Below are 18,814 nucleotides of genomic sequence, written 5' to 3'. Positions count from 1 at the left end.
AAATTTGTAATTCATGATTGCCTCGTTAAAAACTTTACCAAGAAAAACTCAATTGGGATAAAAACTTAGTAATGAAAAAAGAGTGTAATCATTCTCGGACGAATTACAAATTTGACGAACTTACAAAGTCTATACAAGATTACAATAACACTGTACAAAGTAAATAAATATTTATAAATTACAATAATAGAATTTAATTTGAAGCTGAAGGATCGTCTTCAAAATTAAAAGTTAATCTATTAAATTCATCGATCAATTCTTGGCTTGCCGGCGAAATTGTATCGTGTAAGCGTTAGTCGGAACGATCCCAATCCTTGATGCACACTAAAGCTTCAACAATGTCCTGTTGCAATACGTTTATACGTTCCTCAAGTATTCGGTCGGTCGTACTGAAGGCTTATTCGGATGAAATAGTGGAGACTTGAGTCGGACAAAACGGGCGGCGGGTCAGGTCGGGGAAAAATAGATGTTGCATTCAAAAGTTCAGTAAAATCGGGCTAACGATCAAAAAATTATTTGGATCAGGTGGGGTCGGCATAAATTTTAAAAAACTAGCCATTTTTTGGGTATTCGAGCAAAAATTCAGGCTTCGGGTCAGGCTTTTCGGTTACGGTGGAAAATTCATTAAAAAAAAAAACAGCGCCCGGTGGTCACGCCCCCCCCCCCCCCCCCCCCCCTCACTGGCGGCGGGCTGCGGGGAATGCTTTTTCCTCAAGCTGCCCGAGCGCAGGATATTTAGGTGAATAGGCGGCGATAGGTGTATGCCCGCCGAGCCCGAAAAATTTTGGGTTTCGAGCAGGCCCGCCGTCCGAAGTTCCACCACTATTCATAACTCATGTTCATTGAATCATTTAGAGACCTTTGTCACGAGGGTTCTAGAACTGAAATTATGATTTTAGTTTAAATTAGTGTTTATTTATAAAAAGTAAAAATTGGTTTTAGTTTGACTCAACAAATTTAGTTTTTAATGGTTCTGATTTAAGGTTTCAATCTTAATGTGATGTTTTAAATCAAAACCACACATGCTTCTAATACTACCTCTCCCCTTGGTTTTAGGTTATTCAAATTTCTCATTTTGGTTCTGCTTTCAGAACCATGATTTGGATCTAAAATCATGAATCATGGTTATGGCTCTAAAACTAAAACCATAATCACCTTGGTTTGAACCCTTATACTAAACGGATCCTTAGGAGTAATAAAATGATTACTCCCCAAATTATAAATTGTATCAAAAAATGTCTCCTAAACTTTAATTTATAATATCCGTTCCAACTAAACTTTAGAACTCTTGCAAGTTTCCCTTTTCTATTGAATTATTGATAGAAAATGACATGTGGAATGCTCGTGATGGTAATTTTAAAGGCATTTTAGCAAACATAAATCAAAAGTACATTAAGGGTGCGTTTACTAATGCATAAAGGAATGTGAAGGGAAATGTAATGAGATGAAAAAGAAAAGTAAAATAATATAATTAAGGGTCATTGATTCATTTTCGAGTGTTTACTTGACTGTTATATAGTGTAATGAGAAACAATCTTATTCTCATTTTGTTGTTTACTAAAACTAAGAATAATAATATTATCAATATAATCACTAAAAAAATCTTTTACACAATTAAATAATCATTGACTGTATAGTAATTCGTTAAGAATAAATAAGTAAATTAGGTATTCATTCCCTTTAACGAGAAATGTGTGGGTTATAGGGCGAGCAGCTTTATCTGATCAAGGGTCAGGGCACAAGGGTCCCGGTACTATCCAGGTGCGAAGAACCCCGGAGGTGACTGTAATGAGCAAAAATCTCACTCACCGGCCTAAACGATGAGCAAACAATCGAATGTGAGAGCAAGGGACCACCCAAAGAATGGACGAGCTCCAAGAAGAGAGGATAGAGATGGGAGGGTGGGGCAAGAACCATGCTTTCAGAGAAGTGGTAGTCTGGATCTTATCTGAACTGCGAGAATAACTGATTAAGCCATGTCATAAGGGTCATTCTCTAAACGGGACGTGATGAAGCCTTTAGGTTAATGTAAGGATTGACATTCACGTTCTCATGCCTTATATTGTGTGGGGTTCACTAATTGTCATTACTAAGTTTATAAATAAACACATTATTAAAAGTGAAAGATAATCAATCATTACTTTTCCTTTTCTTTTATGCATAATAACATTGCCTTTAATCCTGATTAACTTTAATTAAAAGGAAAAATACATAATATAACATATTTTATAGGTACTTTTGAAGCAAATAGCATAATATATCAAACTTAATAAATTATAACATATTATTAATTTTAATTAGTTTGCTTCTCAAATTTACCCTTAAGATTTTCCCTTTCTTTTTTCTCTTGCCATTTTCTCTCTCTTTACTCTCGTGACCCCTCTCTCTCTATCTTCCCATTCATGATTCTCTCTCCTTAGTCCCTTATGCGGCCCACTATCTCCTCCGCGACCCTCTCTCCTCCATCCGTCGCTCTCTCCTCTGCGAATCCTTCTATACTTCATGACTCTCTGTGCTATGGTTATAGTAAACTATTTGATGCGCAATGGTTATATATAGCGTTTGTTATCATATTTGATTTGCAAGGTTTTTGTTTGTTTGGTTTTGAGTTTGTCATTTTATCTTGATATGTGTTTGTGAGTTTTTGTAAAGTATTTATTAGATTGATTATGGTAAATACTCTAAAAATATTATAGTAGTTACAAGTTTAAATACGGTAAATACTGTATTTATCAGTAACTATTTCACTGAATTCAAGATTGAATTTGGTAAATACTATATTTACAAGTAAATACTTTACTGAATCCAATTTTCAATGTGATAAATAATGTATTTACCAGCAAACACTTCATTAAATTCAATTCTTGATCTAATAAATATTGTATTTATCAGTTAATACTTCACTAATTCGAGTTTGAATCTAGTAAATATTGTATTTACCAGTAAATACTTCACTGAATCCAATTTCCAATATGCTAAATATCGTGTTTACTAGTAAATACATATTTAACGGTCGCCAGAGTCGGTCACTGGATTTTTGAATAAAAATGATAAATATGGTATTTACTAATAAATATGATATATGATATTTACTGGTAAATACAGTATTTACCAGTAAATACAGTATAAACGGTCGTCCGATCCGGTGCCTGAATTTTCAGATAGACATGATATTTACTAGTAATTACTGTATTTACTTGTAAATACGATATTTACTCGTAAATACGGTAATTACTAGTAAATACAGTGTTAAATGGTCGCTGGAGATGGCACCTGAATTTTCAGATAAGTATGATATATACTAGTAAATACGGTATTTACCAGTAAATACAGTATTAAACAGTCACCGGAGTCGGTGGCTGAATTTTTTAGTAAATATGATATTTACTAGTAAATACAATATTGATTAGTAAATACGATATTTACTTGTAAATACATCGTTAAACGGTCGTTAAAGTCAGTGGTTAGGTTTTTCGATAAAGATGGTATTTACTAGTAAATACGGTATTTACCGGTAAATACAATATTCAATGGTCATCGGAAACACAGTCACTGAAAAACGATCACCGGTCGCTGGAGTTGATCATCAGTCCCGACCATGGTGGACTTGACTATAATTTACTTATTTTAAAAAAACACACTATAATTTACTTTTTTTAAAAAAAAATAGATGTTTAGGGGGAATGAGTGAGGTGAGAAAGGAGGTTTAGAAGTATTTTTGGATTTTTAATAATGTTTAAAACATAAAATATCAAATTATGCTATAATTTATAATTTTCTAAACATATGCTATAATTTACTAATCACTTTACCAATTATGCAATTTTCCTCCTTATCCCTAATTAAAAATACTAAAAAAAAACACCCAAAAAATGCCAATTGTTCCTCTTCTAAAACCACCCCGATTTAGAGGTGTAAAATGGGCCGGGTCGTCCATGGACAACCTAGCCCAAAACAGTGTTAGATTCAGCACGACCCGATACGGTACTCTTACGGGTTATGCCGGCCCGGTACGTTTGATGGGCTAGGGCTGGGCTGCAGCTTCTTTGCCCGTGAAGACCTGCGGCCTGACCCGAGGCCAGTTCAGCCTAAGCCCGGATTCAGCCTTTGTTCAGCCCGGCCCAGGCCTGCGAAACAGCCCGCCAAAAAGCCCTCAAACCCGTGACGATTGTGACCACTAGGCCCGTGAAGGGCCCAACAATCACAATCTGAAAAAAGCCCCCAAAATCCCCTATAAATGCCTCTTAATCCCACCCTAAATCCCGCACAACAATTCACTCTCAACTTCTCATCTCACTCTCATTCTATCTCCCATCTTGTCTATTTGATTTTGATTCTAAGCTTTTCTCTCGCGATCACTCATTTTCTTGCTCTTTCATTTAAGTTCAATCAATTTTCAGAAAATGGCAGCATCAAACTTCCCTGATTTCACTGCTCTCCCTGAGCTTGGTGATGAGCCATTTTTCAAGGATGAAATGATGGCTCACAACCCCACCCCCACTAAACTGGAAAATGCTCCGGTTAATAACGGTTCAGTGCACAATGAGGAAGTTAGAGAACGCAGCAGGGGAAAAGACCGTGAACATCTCTTGCATGGCAACATTTCACAGAGGAGCCCTAACCAAATCCAAAAACAGGTGAAATGGAAATTCGTGCTGTATGTAAGTATTGTAAAAAGTACTTTTCTAATAAAAAATGTGGGGGTACTGGTCATTAGGTTTTGTAATTTACTTATCCTAGAATATTACACTCTTTTTTTCCTTGCTAAGGTTTTGTCCGAATCCCCCCACGGGTTTTACTTGGTAAGGTTTTTAACGAGACAGTCATTTATGTGTACTTATTCGTATTATCTCAATTCATTAAAATCACATCTTTTAGGTGCATATGATATATTCTCTTTTTTTTTATTAAATATTGCAAAAAAAATTACAAGGGCCAGGGCCGGCCCGTGAAGGGCCTGGGCCTTGACCCTTATGGACTAGGACCGCGGGCCAGTTCCGGGCCTAAGAGTTTCTCTTCAGGCCTGACCCTAGCACGATCCAGGCCTGCCACGGGCCTGGAGTCGGACGTGTCGTGCTGACCTGACACGGCATGTTTGACACCTCTACCTCGATTGCCATATTCATCCTCATCACCTAACATAATACAATTCAAACAAATAACAAAACTTGCTAAATTGTGTAATTTGTCTTATTCTCTTTCAATAATCATTTCAAATCCATCACGCACGATTCAAACAAACAAACCAATGAGGATCTCTCCATACATTTCCAATGGGCAATGGATTCTCTACCTAGATTTCAATAATTTGCATAACCAAGTTTAGAAAAAATAAATCTTGAGAAAAATTAGCTTGAACTAGCAAGTTCATCAACACTGCCATTGTTACTATCTCTGACTCCAAAAATAGTAAAAAATATTTATGTAGGAACAACATTTGAAAATAAATTAATTTAACAAGGTAATTAAAAAATAAATAATATTTTAAATAATTGAGAAAAAGTATTTAAATGATATATATTTAAAAATATATAAAAATCAAAGTTTAAAAATGTAATAAGGGTCTGTTTAGTTCATGTACTTAAATTAGTGATTATTGATTTTGACATTTTAAATTAAAATTTTTTATGAGAGAGAAATACTATAGCAGAATCAAAACTATAAATTTAAATGCATGAAACAAACGAGCCCTTAAAAATATAAGAAAGGAAAAAAAAGAAAAAGAAAAACTTAAAAAAGCTAAAAAAGTAAAATAAAAAAAAGAGGGGCAAAGTAATGCCCGCTAAAAACCTATTCTCACTTTTAGGAAGATAATAGATATACCAAATATACTATAATCATTAAACAAAAGAGGTGGCTAAAACTGCGATCGAACTTATTTTATTTTATTTCAAAATTATCAAAACCAAATACTGATTATGAATCATTGTAAATAAACATTGATTCTGAACCAGGATCCAGAATCATGATTCTGGATCCATCCACCAAACGAATCTTAAGGTTCATTTGGTACCAGGATTCAAAACAGTGTAATTCTAATCATGATTTTGAAACTAGAACCACGATTCATGATTTTGGGTTCAAATCATGATTCTAAAATCATGATTCAGAACTAGGAGTTTGAATCACCTTGAATCAAAATGGGGTGGTTTTAGAATTATGAGTGATTCTGGTTTAAAACATCATATAAAATTTCAAATCATAATTCAGAATCATCCAAACCAAATACTAATTCTGAATTATGATTCAGAATCATTGTAAACAAACACTGATTCTGAATTAGGATCCAGAATTATAATTCTGGATCCATCTAGAACCTAAACCCGACCCTTGGTAAGAAGGTGTAGGGTTCGTTTGGTACGAGAATTTAAATCAGGTTGATTCTAATCATAATTATGAAAACAGAACCATGATTCATGATTTTGGATTCAAATCATGATTCTAAAACCATGATTCAGAAACGTTTGTTTTCTATATTCGTCTCTGATTCTGAATCATGATTCATGGTTCTCTACAGTGTTTTCTCTCACAAAAAAACACGTAAAATGAGAATGGTTCTGAATCATGATTCTGAATACATAAACCAAACGTCCTATTTGAATCACCTTGAATCAAGAGGGGGGTGGTTTTAGAATCATGATTTGAACTAGTTTAAAACATCACATCAGATTCTGAATCATGATTCAGAATCATCCAAACTAAACACTGATTTCTGAATTATAATTCAGAATTATTATAAACAAACACTGATTTTAAACCATAATCAAGAATTATGATTCTGAATCTATCTATTAAATGAACCCGTAGTGTTGCCGTTGGCATTATTAACTGTCGTTAGAAACGGAAAGGTTGAGTTGGCTAGTGCCGTCACTAGGGTTCGATAGAACCGTTAGAGTATATAAACTGCCAACCGAAGTTCCATTTCCACTCTCTTCCTCTTATTTTCCCTGAAAATCAGCTCACCACACTCTGCAAGAACCCTAGAACTCTCTATCTCTCTCTCTCTCTGCGGTGTTGAGAAGCAGAAGATGCCTCCGAAAGCTGCTAAAGGCAAAGAAGCGCCATCTGAGCGACCAATTCTCGGCCGATTCTCCTCTCACCTCAAGATCGGAATTGTAAGATTTCTCCATTTTTCGATCGGAATCCGAGCTCTCTCGTTTTTCTTCTTCTTATTTGCTGTTTTCACTTATCAGAAACTCTAAGAAATGAGCTCACAATGAAATGAGCTCTGTAATCTTGTTTTGCTTTGAAGAGCTAACCTTCTGTGAGCCCCGAGTTCGTCTGTACTTTTAGTTCCTGACTGGTTTTTTTTTTTTACTTTGATCATGGTTAATTTTTCTTTTTCATATTTTGGTTCGTATTAGATATTTCAATTTTTAAATCTTCTGTTGCATTATTTTGGTTGATTTTTTAGTGAATTATTTGCAATACGGGGGATTTGGGTTGGAAAATTGAACAGTGGGGAAAGTGAAACTCATTTTCATTTTCATTTTCTGTTGGGTAATAAAATAAGAATTTTCTTTTGTTGATGTAATGGCATTAAATCTGTTGAGTTAGTCTTAATATCTTTGATAATTTGACCTTGTTAATGAATTACTTTGTATTTTGTAACTGGATCGTCAGGTTGGATTGCCAAATGTTGGCAAGTCTACACTATTTAACACACTTACAAAGTTGTCGATACCCGCGGAGAACTTTCCTTTCTGCACGATCGAACCTAATGAGGCTCGTGTAAACATCCCTGATGAGAGATTCGAGTGGCTTTGCCAACTGCACAAGCCGAAAAGCGAGGTTTGTTCCCTGTGTTGTTAGAAATCTTTTCATTATCTTATACGGCCATAATTTTGTTTCAAAATTATAATTCTTTGAATTATTGCAAATGTCTCATCTGAACTGAACCCCCTAATGGTATTTGCGAGTCCTCACTAGGGCAATCACTCAATCTTCGAAGCCTTTTCTGTTGCATCGGTTCTTCTCCATGTTGTCCAGACTTCACTGTGGATGCTCTTTAAATGTGTCATTATTATAAATTTCTAGTCCTCTGGTGGGAGGTTTTTCTTATGATTATTAAAAATGTTAGACTTGACGGCCAACGCTACTATATTATGTCGATCATATGTTTTTGCGCTATCCTTTTTCTTTTGACATGGGCCACTAATAACCAGATTTTATTTGAGTGGACAGTTAAAGAGGAATGGGATAAAAAATCTATTGTTCAAAGTTGATGAAAAATCAACATACGCAGAAATTCATTTTCACCACTAAGATTGTGGGCAGTTGGCTTGCGGTTTAGGAATTGAAGCTCGGTTGTCATTTATCTATACGCAGAGTGTTTCTTTCTAACTCAGTTGATTAGGCCAGTTGTTATATATTTAACTGCTATCTTCTTGTCTTGCATTCAAACTTTACAGTTGTTGCTTCTTATTTTCAAATCTTGTTTAGTAACACGTTAATTTGATCGATTCTCAGGTCCCAGCTTTTCTGGAAATCCATGATATAGCTGGACTTGTTCGAGGTGCCCATCAAGGGCAGGGCTTGGGCAACAATTTCTTATCTCACATCCGTGCAGTTGACGGAATTTTTCATGTTCTACGTAAGATACTCTCATTTTAGGTTTTGCCACATGCTTGAATTTAGCTTATGTTGGAAGATCATGAATGTGGGTAACAATTAATTCGCCCACGTATTGATTGAATGCTAGTTCAAGGAGAAGTTATCTATGGTTCTTTGTTTATGCAACTGCATATTTAAGCCACTGACATCCATCTAGCCGTAGTAATTCCTCTACCAACTAGAGAACAAAATAGTTTCATTTAAGTGAATATTGTGTTTCGAGGCACTATCTACAGTTCCAGTTCCAGAATAGGCACTGATTTTAGTTTTTCTTATCATGTTTTCTAACTTGAAAGCATCCCCTTTTTATTCGCTTCCCAAGCCTCCAACATGTTTTCCAGATTTTCAAGGATACTCCTGCTTGGTACATGTCACGCCCCCAAACAGGGGTTAGTGACGTGGAGGCTTATTTAGAAATTAAACCTGATTAAGAAGGTGGTTAAACAATTAACATTTCAAACTTTGGGTTCAAATCCCAAATATTCAGGTATTTCCAAACAAACCCCACTATTTTAAGGAAATCGAGTTTTAAAAAAAAGTGAGGCGGACTTTACAAAACACAGTTACTGTTAAGATCAAGATCAAAAGTCAGCCTCCGGCATCCACAGGGTTTACACTTGTGCATACATAAATAAGTACAGAAAAATAAATAACTGACATCAACCACAGTCTAGTAACATTTCAGGTTTACAATCCTTAGTTAATACATGCCTTAAATAAATCTGATAATGAAGGAAAATACTTCACTGCTTCCTTTCTTCTAGAACCGAGTTCCTCACCTATTCCGCACTACTTTTAGCGTCGCCTGGGTGGGGTTAAATTACATTTGAAACATAGGAAAAATGAGCGAAAGGCCCAGTGGGATAAAGTTTTATAAAAGTGAATAAATAATTGATTAAATAAAAATACAGAGCCGAAAGAATCATTCGAAACTAAACAACCTTTTTACTAAAAGGTAAATAAATTTAAGTTTCCAGTTACAGGCAACCGGCAAGTAATTTAATGATAAATTACTTACGACCAAAGTAAGGCCTTATCACCACCGTAGTGACCCGTCCGGGTTTTGCCCTCAAGGATACAATCTCCATATCTTGTCTAGGCCATCAGTGCTGGCTTACCAGTTCGCAAGATATCTTATCTTAAGAAAATATTCATTAAAACTTCAAAACAGTTCATTATGAGATCAATAGCAATAATCAAGCTATTGTCTTAAAATACTTTTCTTTATCAAACATGTTTTTATCTTTAAAAAAATTTACATAGGCCAAAACGCTTTAAAACAGGCTAACAAGGATATGGGTAAGGATATCCTACCTTTCGAATATCAAACATGTGGCTAACTTCTCGTAGCCCCAGCTCCACTTGTCTTTGAAGCTCCAAGCTCAATCGTGCCACTAGCCTCGTCATCAAAACCAACAATTTAGAGTTTATCCTTCCCTCTAAACAACCTAGTTTAATTATATACAATTGTATCATACTAGTGCGCCTTAACTCAAAATCAGAATTTATAAACAATTCTTAATTCAAATCATGATTCTTTGAGAATTGTAATTCAACCAAGAAGAATGGAATGGAAACAAGGATTAACGTGGCTAATCCACTCACTTTAAGTTCCCAAATGAAGTTAGGTTGGTTCTACACCGAGTTTCAGGGTCAAAACAGGGTTCTTAAACTGTTTAGGGTTGGATTTAGAGTGTTAGTCCACTAGTCGGCTGATGGAGTATTGACCGGTCAACCGGTGGGGAGAAATGTCAGGGCCAAAAATGGCCGATCCGCGAAGAACAAAGCCAAATCCTGCAAATGTTGGGTCCGATTCAACGTATTCTTAAAAGAAATTAACAAAACCAGGTTCTAATCAACAAATAGGGTTCAAAGAATCAAAAATCCATAAATTTCATCAAGGTTTCATCAAAACCCATTCAAAAACATTCAAAAGTAAATCTAAACCAAAAATCACCAAACTCGACTAAAAACGAGTTCCACAAGGCTAGATTCGAAAGTTTAAAGTGAGTTTCAAAGGGTTTTGCCTCGATCTAGGCTTTGATGTTGAAAACTTCTTGGGAATCCTCGTTTTTGGTTCGAATCCGGTTCCAAAACCGCTTCGAGAAGCGAGAGCAACAATTTGAGAGGAGAAGAGAGAAGAGAGGGATGCGAGAGAGACAGAGACAGAGAGAGACCGAGAGAGTGAGAGGGAGTGAGAACGAGAGAGAAAGAGGGAGTGAGAGAGTGACGATAGAGAGAGAAAAAGAAATGAGAGAAAGAAAAGGAAAAATAAAATATAAGAAAAGAAAAGATAATATTATAGATAGTTAAAAGAAAAGGGGTGGAATTATGAATATGGTAAAGTAACTTAAAATTTCTTGATTAATTAAGAAAATCAAATTAGGCATACTAATAAATCATAATTAACATAATTCAACATACTTAATTCTTGAGGGCGTTACAGTACATCTTGACTCAAACTAAACTTTTTTGCAAGAAACAGCCATTCAAAACCATTCTCACCATATTCTACTTGTATAGTGTGTAAATGTTTTCTTCATCCATTAAACTCCAAGCTGGCAAGCCTATCACAAATATAGCCAAAACCTTTTCACATCCTGTAAGTTCTGCCCTTTGACAACGAAATTGTACAAGAAATTCTGGTAAAATGGGATTTTAATGGTATCCAAACACATTTCATCCCCTATTTTTGGTTTACAATCCAAAAGGTGTGCCGTAAAAGTCATTTGTTGAGCACATTTAATAAAATTTCCTTTAGTGTTTGTATTTGGGATCCTTTTAATTTTGTAGTGAGGAAAAAAAAAATCACAATGTAACAAAGGATTTCCTTTTTGTATATGGTTGTCAGATAATGATCCCGTGTAGCTTTCACCAGATTATACCTAATACCTATCTGCATATAATCATGAGGTGTGAAGAAATAGAGGGAGATCATTGTTTACATGACTTTATGATTACATATGTAACTATTTGATGAGATATTTCTTGGTTCTTTTTTCTCATATAGAAGTACATGCTTTTTTGTGTGAAAGTCATTGTTTTTTTAACCATTTGTATAGGAGCATTTGAAGATCCAGATATTATCCATGTTGATGATGCTGTGGATCCTGTGAGGGATTTGGAGACCATCAGTGCAGAATTGCGCCTAAAGGTGTGCTTTTCTAGTATATAGAATTCTGACTATGGCCTCTCTACTTCTTTTTTTTTTCTTTTTTTTTAAAAATTGAATCTAATATGCTCAAGTATGGTGTGCGTTGTTCTTTTCGCATGTGAAGATTGTTTCATCCGTGAGTCTTTTGGTAGTGGTGTATGAACATTTAGGAGTTGATGCTTTACATTGTTACCAAGACGTTTTCATATCTTGTTTAAACTTTTAGTTGATATTCTGACCTTGTAGGCTTAAAATTAGTTAATTACACTTTGAATAGGCTTAAAATCTTGCTATTTCCTTTGTTACTTGTTTCTAGGATATCGAATTCATGGAGAGGAATATAGAGGATCTTGAAAAGAGCATGAAGAGGAGCAATGACAAGCAGCTAAAGATAGAGCACGAGTGCTGCCAAAAAGTATGTATCTTAACTAGCTTTGTCACGTGTTTTTGTATTATTTTTGCAACTTGTGCATGTACCTTTTCATTCATGTCCTTTGAACTAGCTGAAGAATTGCAGTATTGTCGCATTCATTGCTCTCAACATTGGCATTGACTTTTTGTTACAATTCATCAGGTTAAAAAGTGATCATATTAATATCATGACTTATGGGAAGATAGTTTTGTGATATCTTTTATTGTGCTTTGGATGTTGAAGCTTGTGTATTTTTCATATGGGTTTGAAATTCCCTGTGAATTTGTGTTGACTTTTTATGCAAGCTGCTAGAAAATTAGAAATCCTTGGGTAATGTCCATTTGCGATATGAAACTATGTAATTACTTAGTGACCTCCCACAATTACAGATTTGGAAGTAATGTTCATTTGCGATATGAAACTATGTAATTACGTAGTGACATCCCACAATTACAGATTTGGAGCAGTCTGAGTTAGGTTACCTGCAAATTGTACTTTTCATTGTTAGTAAATTCTGTTTTCTGGTCTTTGTATTAAATTTTGGGGCAAGCTGGGCAGCCCTTTTTTGTGAAAGCTAGAAATTGTCTGGATACAGAAGAATGAAACAGGACATGTAAAAAAGAGCTGCCTGACTAGCTCTGACCTTATAGGAAGAATGACATATGACGAATGTAAACTTTCCTGCTTTACACAGCGTTTACTTTTGTTCTTTTAGTACCAGTTCAAATTATTTTGCTCTTATTTTTTAAATGAGTAATCCAGAATAACCATGTCTTTTTTTTCTTTTTTTATTTTTTACAAGAAAAACGTCTTTATTATAAAAATCAATTACAGGTAGAGAGGATATATTAGTGTTAAGCAATGGATGTGTATTTACAGGTCAAGGCGTGGCTTGAGGATGGAAAAGATGTACGTCTAGGGGACTGGAAAGCTGCTGATGTAGAAATACTGAATGCTTTCCAGTTGCTAACCGCCAAGCCTGTTGTTTACTTGGTAAGTTTCAATAGTTATCCAGAAGAGTTTCGTAATGGCTCTGAACTACGTCAAAATAGTCTGTTGCATGTTTTGCCTATTCTAGTAACTCTGACAGTTTTTTTATCCCACATTTCTTCATGAAAAATCCTGTGTTTTATTTTTATAACTTGTAAGGAAGAGAGGCATCGATAAGTTGATCAATTATCCCCCACTCCGCTCGCAATCTTTGAAAAAATGCAGAACTGTTTCTTCTTTGAGCACATCGTTTTTGGTTTTTGATCTTATGTAAAGCTATCTTCAAATAAGGTCTTTTCAGTAAACGGTAAGCTCCCTAAGAAGAGACAAACGGAGAGGTAAAACTTGAAATTCTTGCTCTGCAACAATGTTTTTAACATCAGGGCTTTTGTTAAAAAAGGGAAGCACTATATTTGTCTCTTTCTTTTCGCTTCTAAATATTTTAGGGCCTGTTTGTTTCATGCGTTTAAACCCATGGTTTTGATTCTGCTACAGTGTTTTCCTCTCACAAAAAATTTGAATTTCAAATGTCAGTATAAAGAATCACTGGTTTGAACACACAAACCAAACAGGCCCTTAAAATATAGATCTGACTGGAAAGACCTAGAAATGATGGCATTGCTTCCTCTTTCTTTTTTCTATGCTCTAAACGCTAGCTGGTCCATAATTTATGCTTACATTTTCAAATGAATGCTCAATTATTCTAGTCTCTGTCATCGTTTTTTGTATCATTTTTTATGGAATGTTCTGATTCATATGCATGTGTCTGTGCGCCCGCGCACCATATGTGCAGATTAAGACTTAACTAAGGTTTTAAGAGTGTAAATGATGGGATATTCTATATTTTCTTCACAGGTTAACATGAATGAGAGAGATTACCAGAGAAAAAAGAACAAGTTTTTGCCGAAAATACATGCGTGGTATGACCATCATTACCATCATTCTGAAACGTCTTACCCTGGTCTGTGTGCATTCAGATATGTGACATATTACTTTCTTTGTCTTCATTTACAAGAATATCTCCTACTTTTGTCTATAAATCTCACATCACTGCCTCGTTTTAGAATTTCACATGCCAGTTTCTTATAAGATCTCATTTAGATAGTTATATGCTTCAGCCTTAATGCAGCAGCATGTGTGGAGAACAATATTCTTTGGTAGAAAATCTTGAGAATGCATGCTTGTCTCTGCTGGCACATTTGCGTATAACAGTTGCTTTTGCTCCTTCCAGTTTGTGTTATGCTATTCTTCAAGATTATATTAGTTGGTTAAAAGCAATTTAAGTTTCGATGGTCCTGTTTTCTAGGGTGCAAGAGCATGGTGGGGAACAAATTATTCCTTTCAGTTGTGTCTTAGAAAGAAATCTTGCCGATATGCCACCTGATGAAGCAGCAAATTATTGTGAGGAGAATAAGGTACAAAGGTAAGCTCATGCTTTGCATATCCTTGCGAATAAGAAACAAATGACAGTGGTTAATCAGAACTTCCTTCATTTAATTGAATAGGTTTTCTAGAATTTGCAATTAAATAAATACTCTCTTTTTTTTTAGAAATTAGAAACAAATTACTTATTGTGGTTCTTTAAGTAAAGAGTTTAAATTAAAAAGTCCCTCTAAACTTTATTTGTGGAGTTGGAGGAACGTATTCTTGAGTTTTTCCCCCCTTTTGTTTCTTGTTTATGCATTTTTCGTAAGATGTAGAAGGTGCCTTCTCTTGATTTTATCTTATCCTGCTTCTTTTGATATTATACACACACACACACACACACACAAAACAAAAGATTGCTAATAATCAACTAGGAAGGCAGATATTCAAGTTTTTTCTCTCTTGTGTTTCTCCCTTATTCTCTCTTCTTTCCTATTACTTCTGTTATGCTACATCTAGAAGACCAAAGCAAGACCAAATATTTCACCTTTTCTCTCATAAGAATTGCTGCGTTGCTCATCCCTTTCTTTTGGGGTTAGCATCTTATGTCAAAGTATTTGTGTGTAGATATTTCTTCTATGATTCAATATGAATTAGTTCTGCTTATACTTGCTTTCAGAAATAAGATTCTTTTGTTATTAATTACAACTCTGTTGATTCATGTGCTATAAATCTTTTTTGTGCAACCTAAATTAGCACAAATTATTAGAGTTATGGAGCATAAGAATAGTAGCTCATAGATTAATGTCTTCACTTGGGTGAATTTTGCTACAGTGCGCTTCCAAAGATCATAAAGACTGGATTTTCAGCGATTAATCTCATATACTTTTTCACGGCTGGGCCTGATGAGGTAAAATATCTATATTTCATTGAAATTCTTTGCTTCTGGACAATCAGGCAAGGTTATTAAATGTATGAATTTTCATGCTGGTCATTTTGCCCTATTTTTTACATTGATTCTATATTTTCTTTATGATTTATTTCTTCCCAAATTGTGTACGTAATATTTGTGAATTGGAAATTTCAGAAGTTAGCCCGTTCAGTTCATAGGTTTGAACAGGAATTTTGAACGTAAATTCAAACTTTATGTGAGAGGACATTATAGCAAAAAGGTTGAATTGTGGCTACAATTAAAATTCTGTTTTTGTGATTAATAAAATGGCGCATTTGCAATTTCTGGCCGTGGGAAAATTAGCTACTAGAAGTCACCACCTGCGTTGCACAATTTTAAAGCATACACGTGATATTTATGTTAACTTCCTTTTTAGTGCTTTAGGAATGTTTTATTTTGTTCTCCTACTTTAGTCATAATATATCATTGTTTTATAGATTCTTGTCGATTCAGGTATGAATCTTATCGTGAATAAAAGAAGAAAAGGCAATAATTCAGCTATCTGTACAATGATCTTAATTACTTTTTTTCATGAAAATTGCGTCACAGAAAGATCCTTGGTTTTTGTATAATATGTGAGACTGCTTTTTCTTTTTTCTTTTGAAGTGTCTTCTTTTCTAACATAACTTGTGTTTTGCAGGTTAAGTGCTGGCAGATCAGACGGCAGACAAAGGCTCCTCAAGCTGCAGGGACCATCCATACCGATTTTGAGAGAGGATTTATTTGTGCTGAGGTCCTGCCCTTGTTCACTCTCTTTCTGGACGCTGGTTTTGTCTTTGTTTATTAATCAGCTCTTATTTCACGGCCAGAATAGTTATTGATTCTAATATTATGATGACCTGCGGCTGCCTGCTACTGTTATTGTTGACCCATGTCTCTTTGCAAATTCCAGTGGTTGATTATTCATATACGGTCAATATATTTTTCTTTAAGATTCAGAGTAAAAGATATCAAAATTTCTTGATGGTCAATCCTTTTGTATTCACTCGATGCTCCAGTTGACACATTTTCAGTCATGAAATTTGATCCTTATTTTTGCATCTATCAATTAGCATCTCAATTGCGATTCACTAGTGATTTCTCTATAGCATTTATATGCATGTGTTGTGCGTGTCTGCATGTGTATTGACATTCAAGAGTGTTGAAATATGTTTCATAATTAAGCATTAATTGAAACGAAGACGCCCAAAAAAAAAAAATAAAAATAAAAAACAACGACAACCAGACGCCATGGCTATGAATGTGCAGAACAAAGGAAGTTACTTATTTGATGTTTCATACAACGTGCAGGTCATGAAATTTGAAGATTTGAAGGAGCATGGCAGTGAGGCAGCTGTTAAGGTAATTTTCACAAATTGAACAATGAGATTACATACTTGTGAGACCATTTATCCACCGTCATTGTGTCATTTCTTTCCCAGAATAAAATCAATGAGAATGGTCTGAATTATAGGACCTCATCTCTGTTAGTTCCGGCAAAATCATTCCCAGACACATAGTTATGCTATTACAAAATTAGTAATTACCTCTGTTTAGTTGGAGGGATAGAGAGTAGGAAGGATGGAGAGGGTTGTAGCAATCTTTCCTATTGTTTGGTAGGATGGAGGGGGAGTTGAAAGGATAGATGACAATTCTTTATTAAATTACTATATTATCCATTTAAACTTTTTGTTAATAATTTAATCAGAGGGTAAAATAGTCTTTTAAAGTTAAAACTGGATGGAGATCCTTCCATCAATGGAAGGATCCAATTTGGTGGGCCATGAGGGAGAGCACACCCCTCCTCCTCTCCTCTCTCTCCTCCTGTCCCTCCAACCAAACAAGAGATTGGACCTCTCTCTCTATCTCTTCCCCCTACCAAACATACTCTAAATTCTGAGGGTGAGACTTGGGGTCCTAATCATAATTTCTACAACTCCTTTAATTTCGCAAGTTGCTCCGTTCATTGGAGCATCTTGAATGCAATAGACATTTGGGTGAGAAACACAATCTTCAATGCACTGCGATAATACTTTTTTTTTTTTTTTTTTTTTTTTTTTTGGGGGGGCTAACTTTAGCATCGACATTAGAGATAGTTTAGATATCTATTATTTCAAAATCTTCTCGTTAACCTTTTTTTTTAATTTTGAATTTTTGTTATTTTGACTCTTTGACGAAGGCTGCTGGGAAGTACAAGCAAGAGGGTAAGACGTACGTTGTTCAAGATGGAGACATAATATTTTTCAAGTTTAATGTTTCCGGAGGAGGGAAGAAATGAGGTGAAAACAGTTTATTAGCTGAATCTGAGATAATACATGGATACATTATTTCGATTGAAACAGTTTAAAAAAGAAAGTATGGAAACACTATGTACCATGTTCTTTTTTGCAGTTTTGGTATATTTTGTGCATCATCAAGGCTGATACACTGGAGTTGATGCGCGATAGAAATCAGTTGACTTCTGAGAAAGCTTAATGGATAATTGCGAGCTCGATCTATAACCATATGACCATTCTATATTTTTCAGATTTTGATGAATCAAACATTATTGATTTGATGACAGCAATCTTTTAATTGAGAATATATAAGCAATCTTCTGGAATGTGAAGCATAAATTATATCAAAGATTTCTACAACCTCAGAGATAAATGAAATATAATGAGATGTGTTACAAGAAGCTCTTGAGGCTTAAAGTGAGCAGATGGAATTTGGAGAGCAAAAATTAAAATCTTGAAGATTCGACAATTAGAAAGCTTGGTTGGAGAATGAAGATGAAATGAACAAGACATCCTATCTCAAACTTTGGTTCCGTCCCAAACTCAATCTTGATATATTAATTTATTTTAATTTCAGTCCATTTCGTCAGTTTGGTAGTAAAAAGAGGGCGAAAATAGCATTTGCCGACTGAAAATAGCATTTTGTTAGTAGAACGTAGAATATGCATGTGATTTTGACGAAAAGAATGTAAAATAACAATACACTAACTGAATGTCATTTATATTTTTTTTTTCTTTTTTAACACTTAGAACCGAAACAAACTGAATGATCAAGGGTTAAGTTTATGACGTTTTAAAAGTCGGGGACTTATATAGGTTAACTTCTACTATTTAAGAGGCGTTTGGTTCATAGATTAGAATCATGTGATTAAAATTATTTTTAATTTACGTGTATTTTTTGTGAGAGAAAACACTGTAGCGAATTATGAATCATAATTTAAAATATAGTTTGAATCTTCCAATCAAACATCATCTTAGTCTTGTATGCATGATTGAGCATTGCATGACCTTGATTCAAGTAGGGTTGTACAACAAAAATAGATAACCGAGCGGCACCGACAACAACCTACTGA

General features: G+C 34.9%; 1 protein-coding gene across 2 annotated transcripts; it reads left to right on the top strand.

Moving 5' to 3' along the window:
* The first annotated feature begins 6,942 nt into the window (after positions 1–6,942).
* LOC21408671 (obg-like ATPase 1) lies at positions 6,943–18,354 on the top strand. 2 transcript variants are annotated; one of them, XM_024166998.1, is made up of 13 exons: positions 6,943–7,115; positions 7,624–7,791; positions 8,470–8,593; positions 11,676–11,767; positions 12,084–12,182; positions 13,059–13,172; positions 14,025–14,089; positions 14,476–14,592; positions 15,369–15,444; positions 16,127–16,219; positions 16,777–16,827; positions 17,645–17,744; positions 17,857–18,350. In XM_024166998.1, exons 1-12 carry the CDS (start codon positions 7,029–7,031, stop codon positions 17,741–17,743), a joined length of 1,185 nt encoding a protein of 394 aa, XP_024022766.1. In that variant the 5' UTR covers positions 6,943–7,028; the 3' UTR covers position 17,744; positions 17,857–18,350. The 2 variants fall into 2 exon arrangements, with proteins under 2 accessions (XP_024022766.1, XP_010098556.1); XM_010100254.2 differs by having other exon boundaries at positions 17,645–18,354.
* Positions 18,355–18,814: the final 460 nt, after the last annotated feature.

Source organism: Morus notabilis, unplaced genomic scaffold, assembly GCF_000414095.1.
Source record: "Morus notabilis unplaced genomic scaffold, ASM41409v2 Scaffold276, whole genome shotgun sequence".
Lineage (NCBI taxonomy): Eukaryota > Viridiplantae > Streptophyta > Magnoliopsida > Rosales > Moraceae > Morus > Morus notabilis.
The sequence above is the reverse complement of the archived record's forward strand: the minus strand, read 5'-3'. Positions and strand labels throughout refer to the sequence as shown.

Coding starts and splice junctions, on each gene's coding strand:
- LOC21408671 (XM_010100254.2), top strand. CDS start 7,029: ATGCCTCCGAAAGCTGCTAAAGGCAAAGAAGCGCCATCTGAGCGACCA. Junction 8,594..11,675: donor CGGAATTTTTCATGTTCTAC/GTAAGATACTCT, acceptor CCATTTGTATAG/GAGCATTTGAAGATCCAGAT. Junction 13,173..14,024: donor CCAAGCCTGTTGTTTACTTG/GTAAGTTTCAAT, acceptor TTTTCTTCACAG/GTTAACATGAATGAGAGAGA.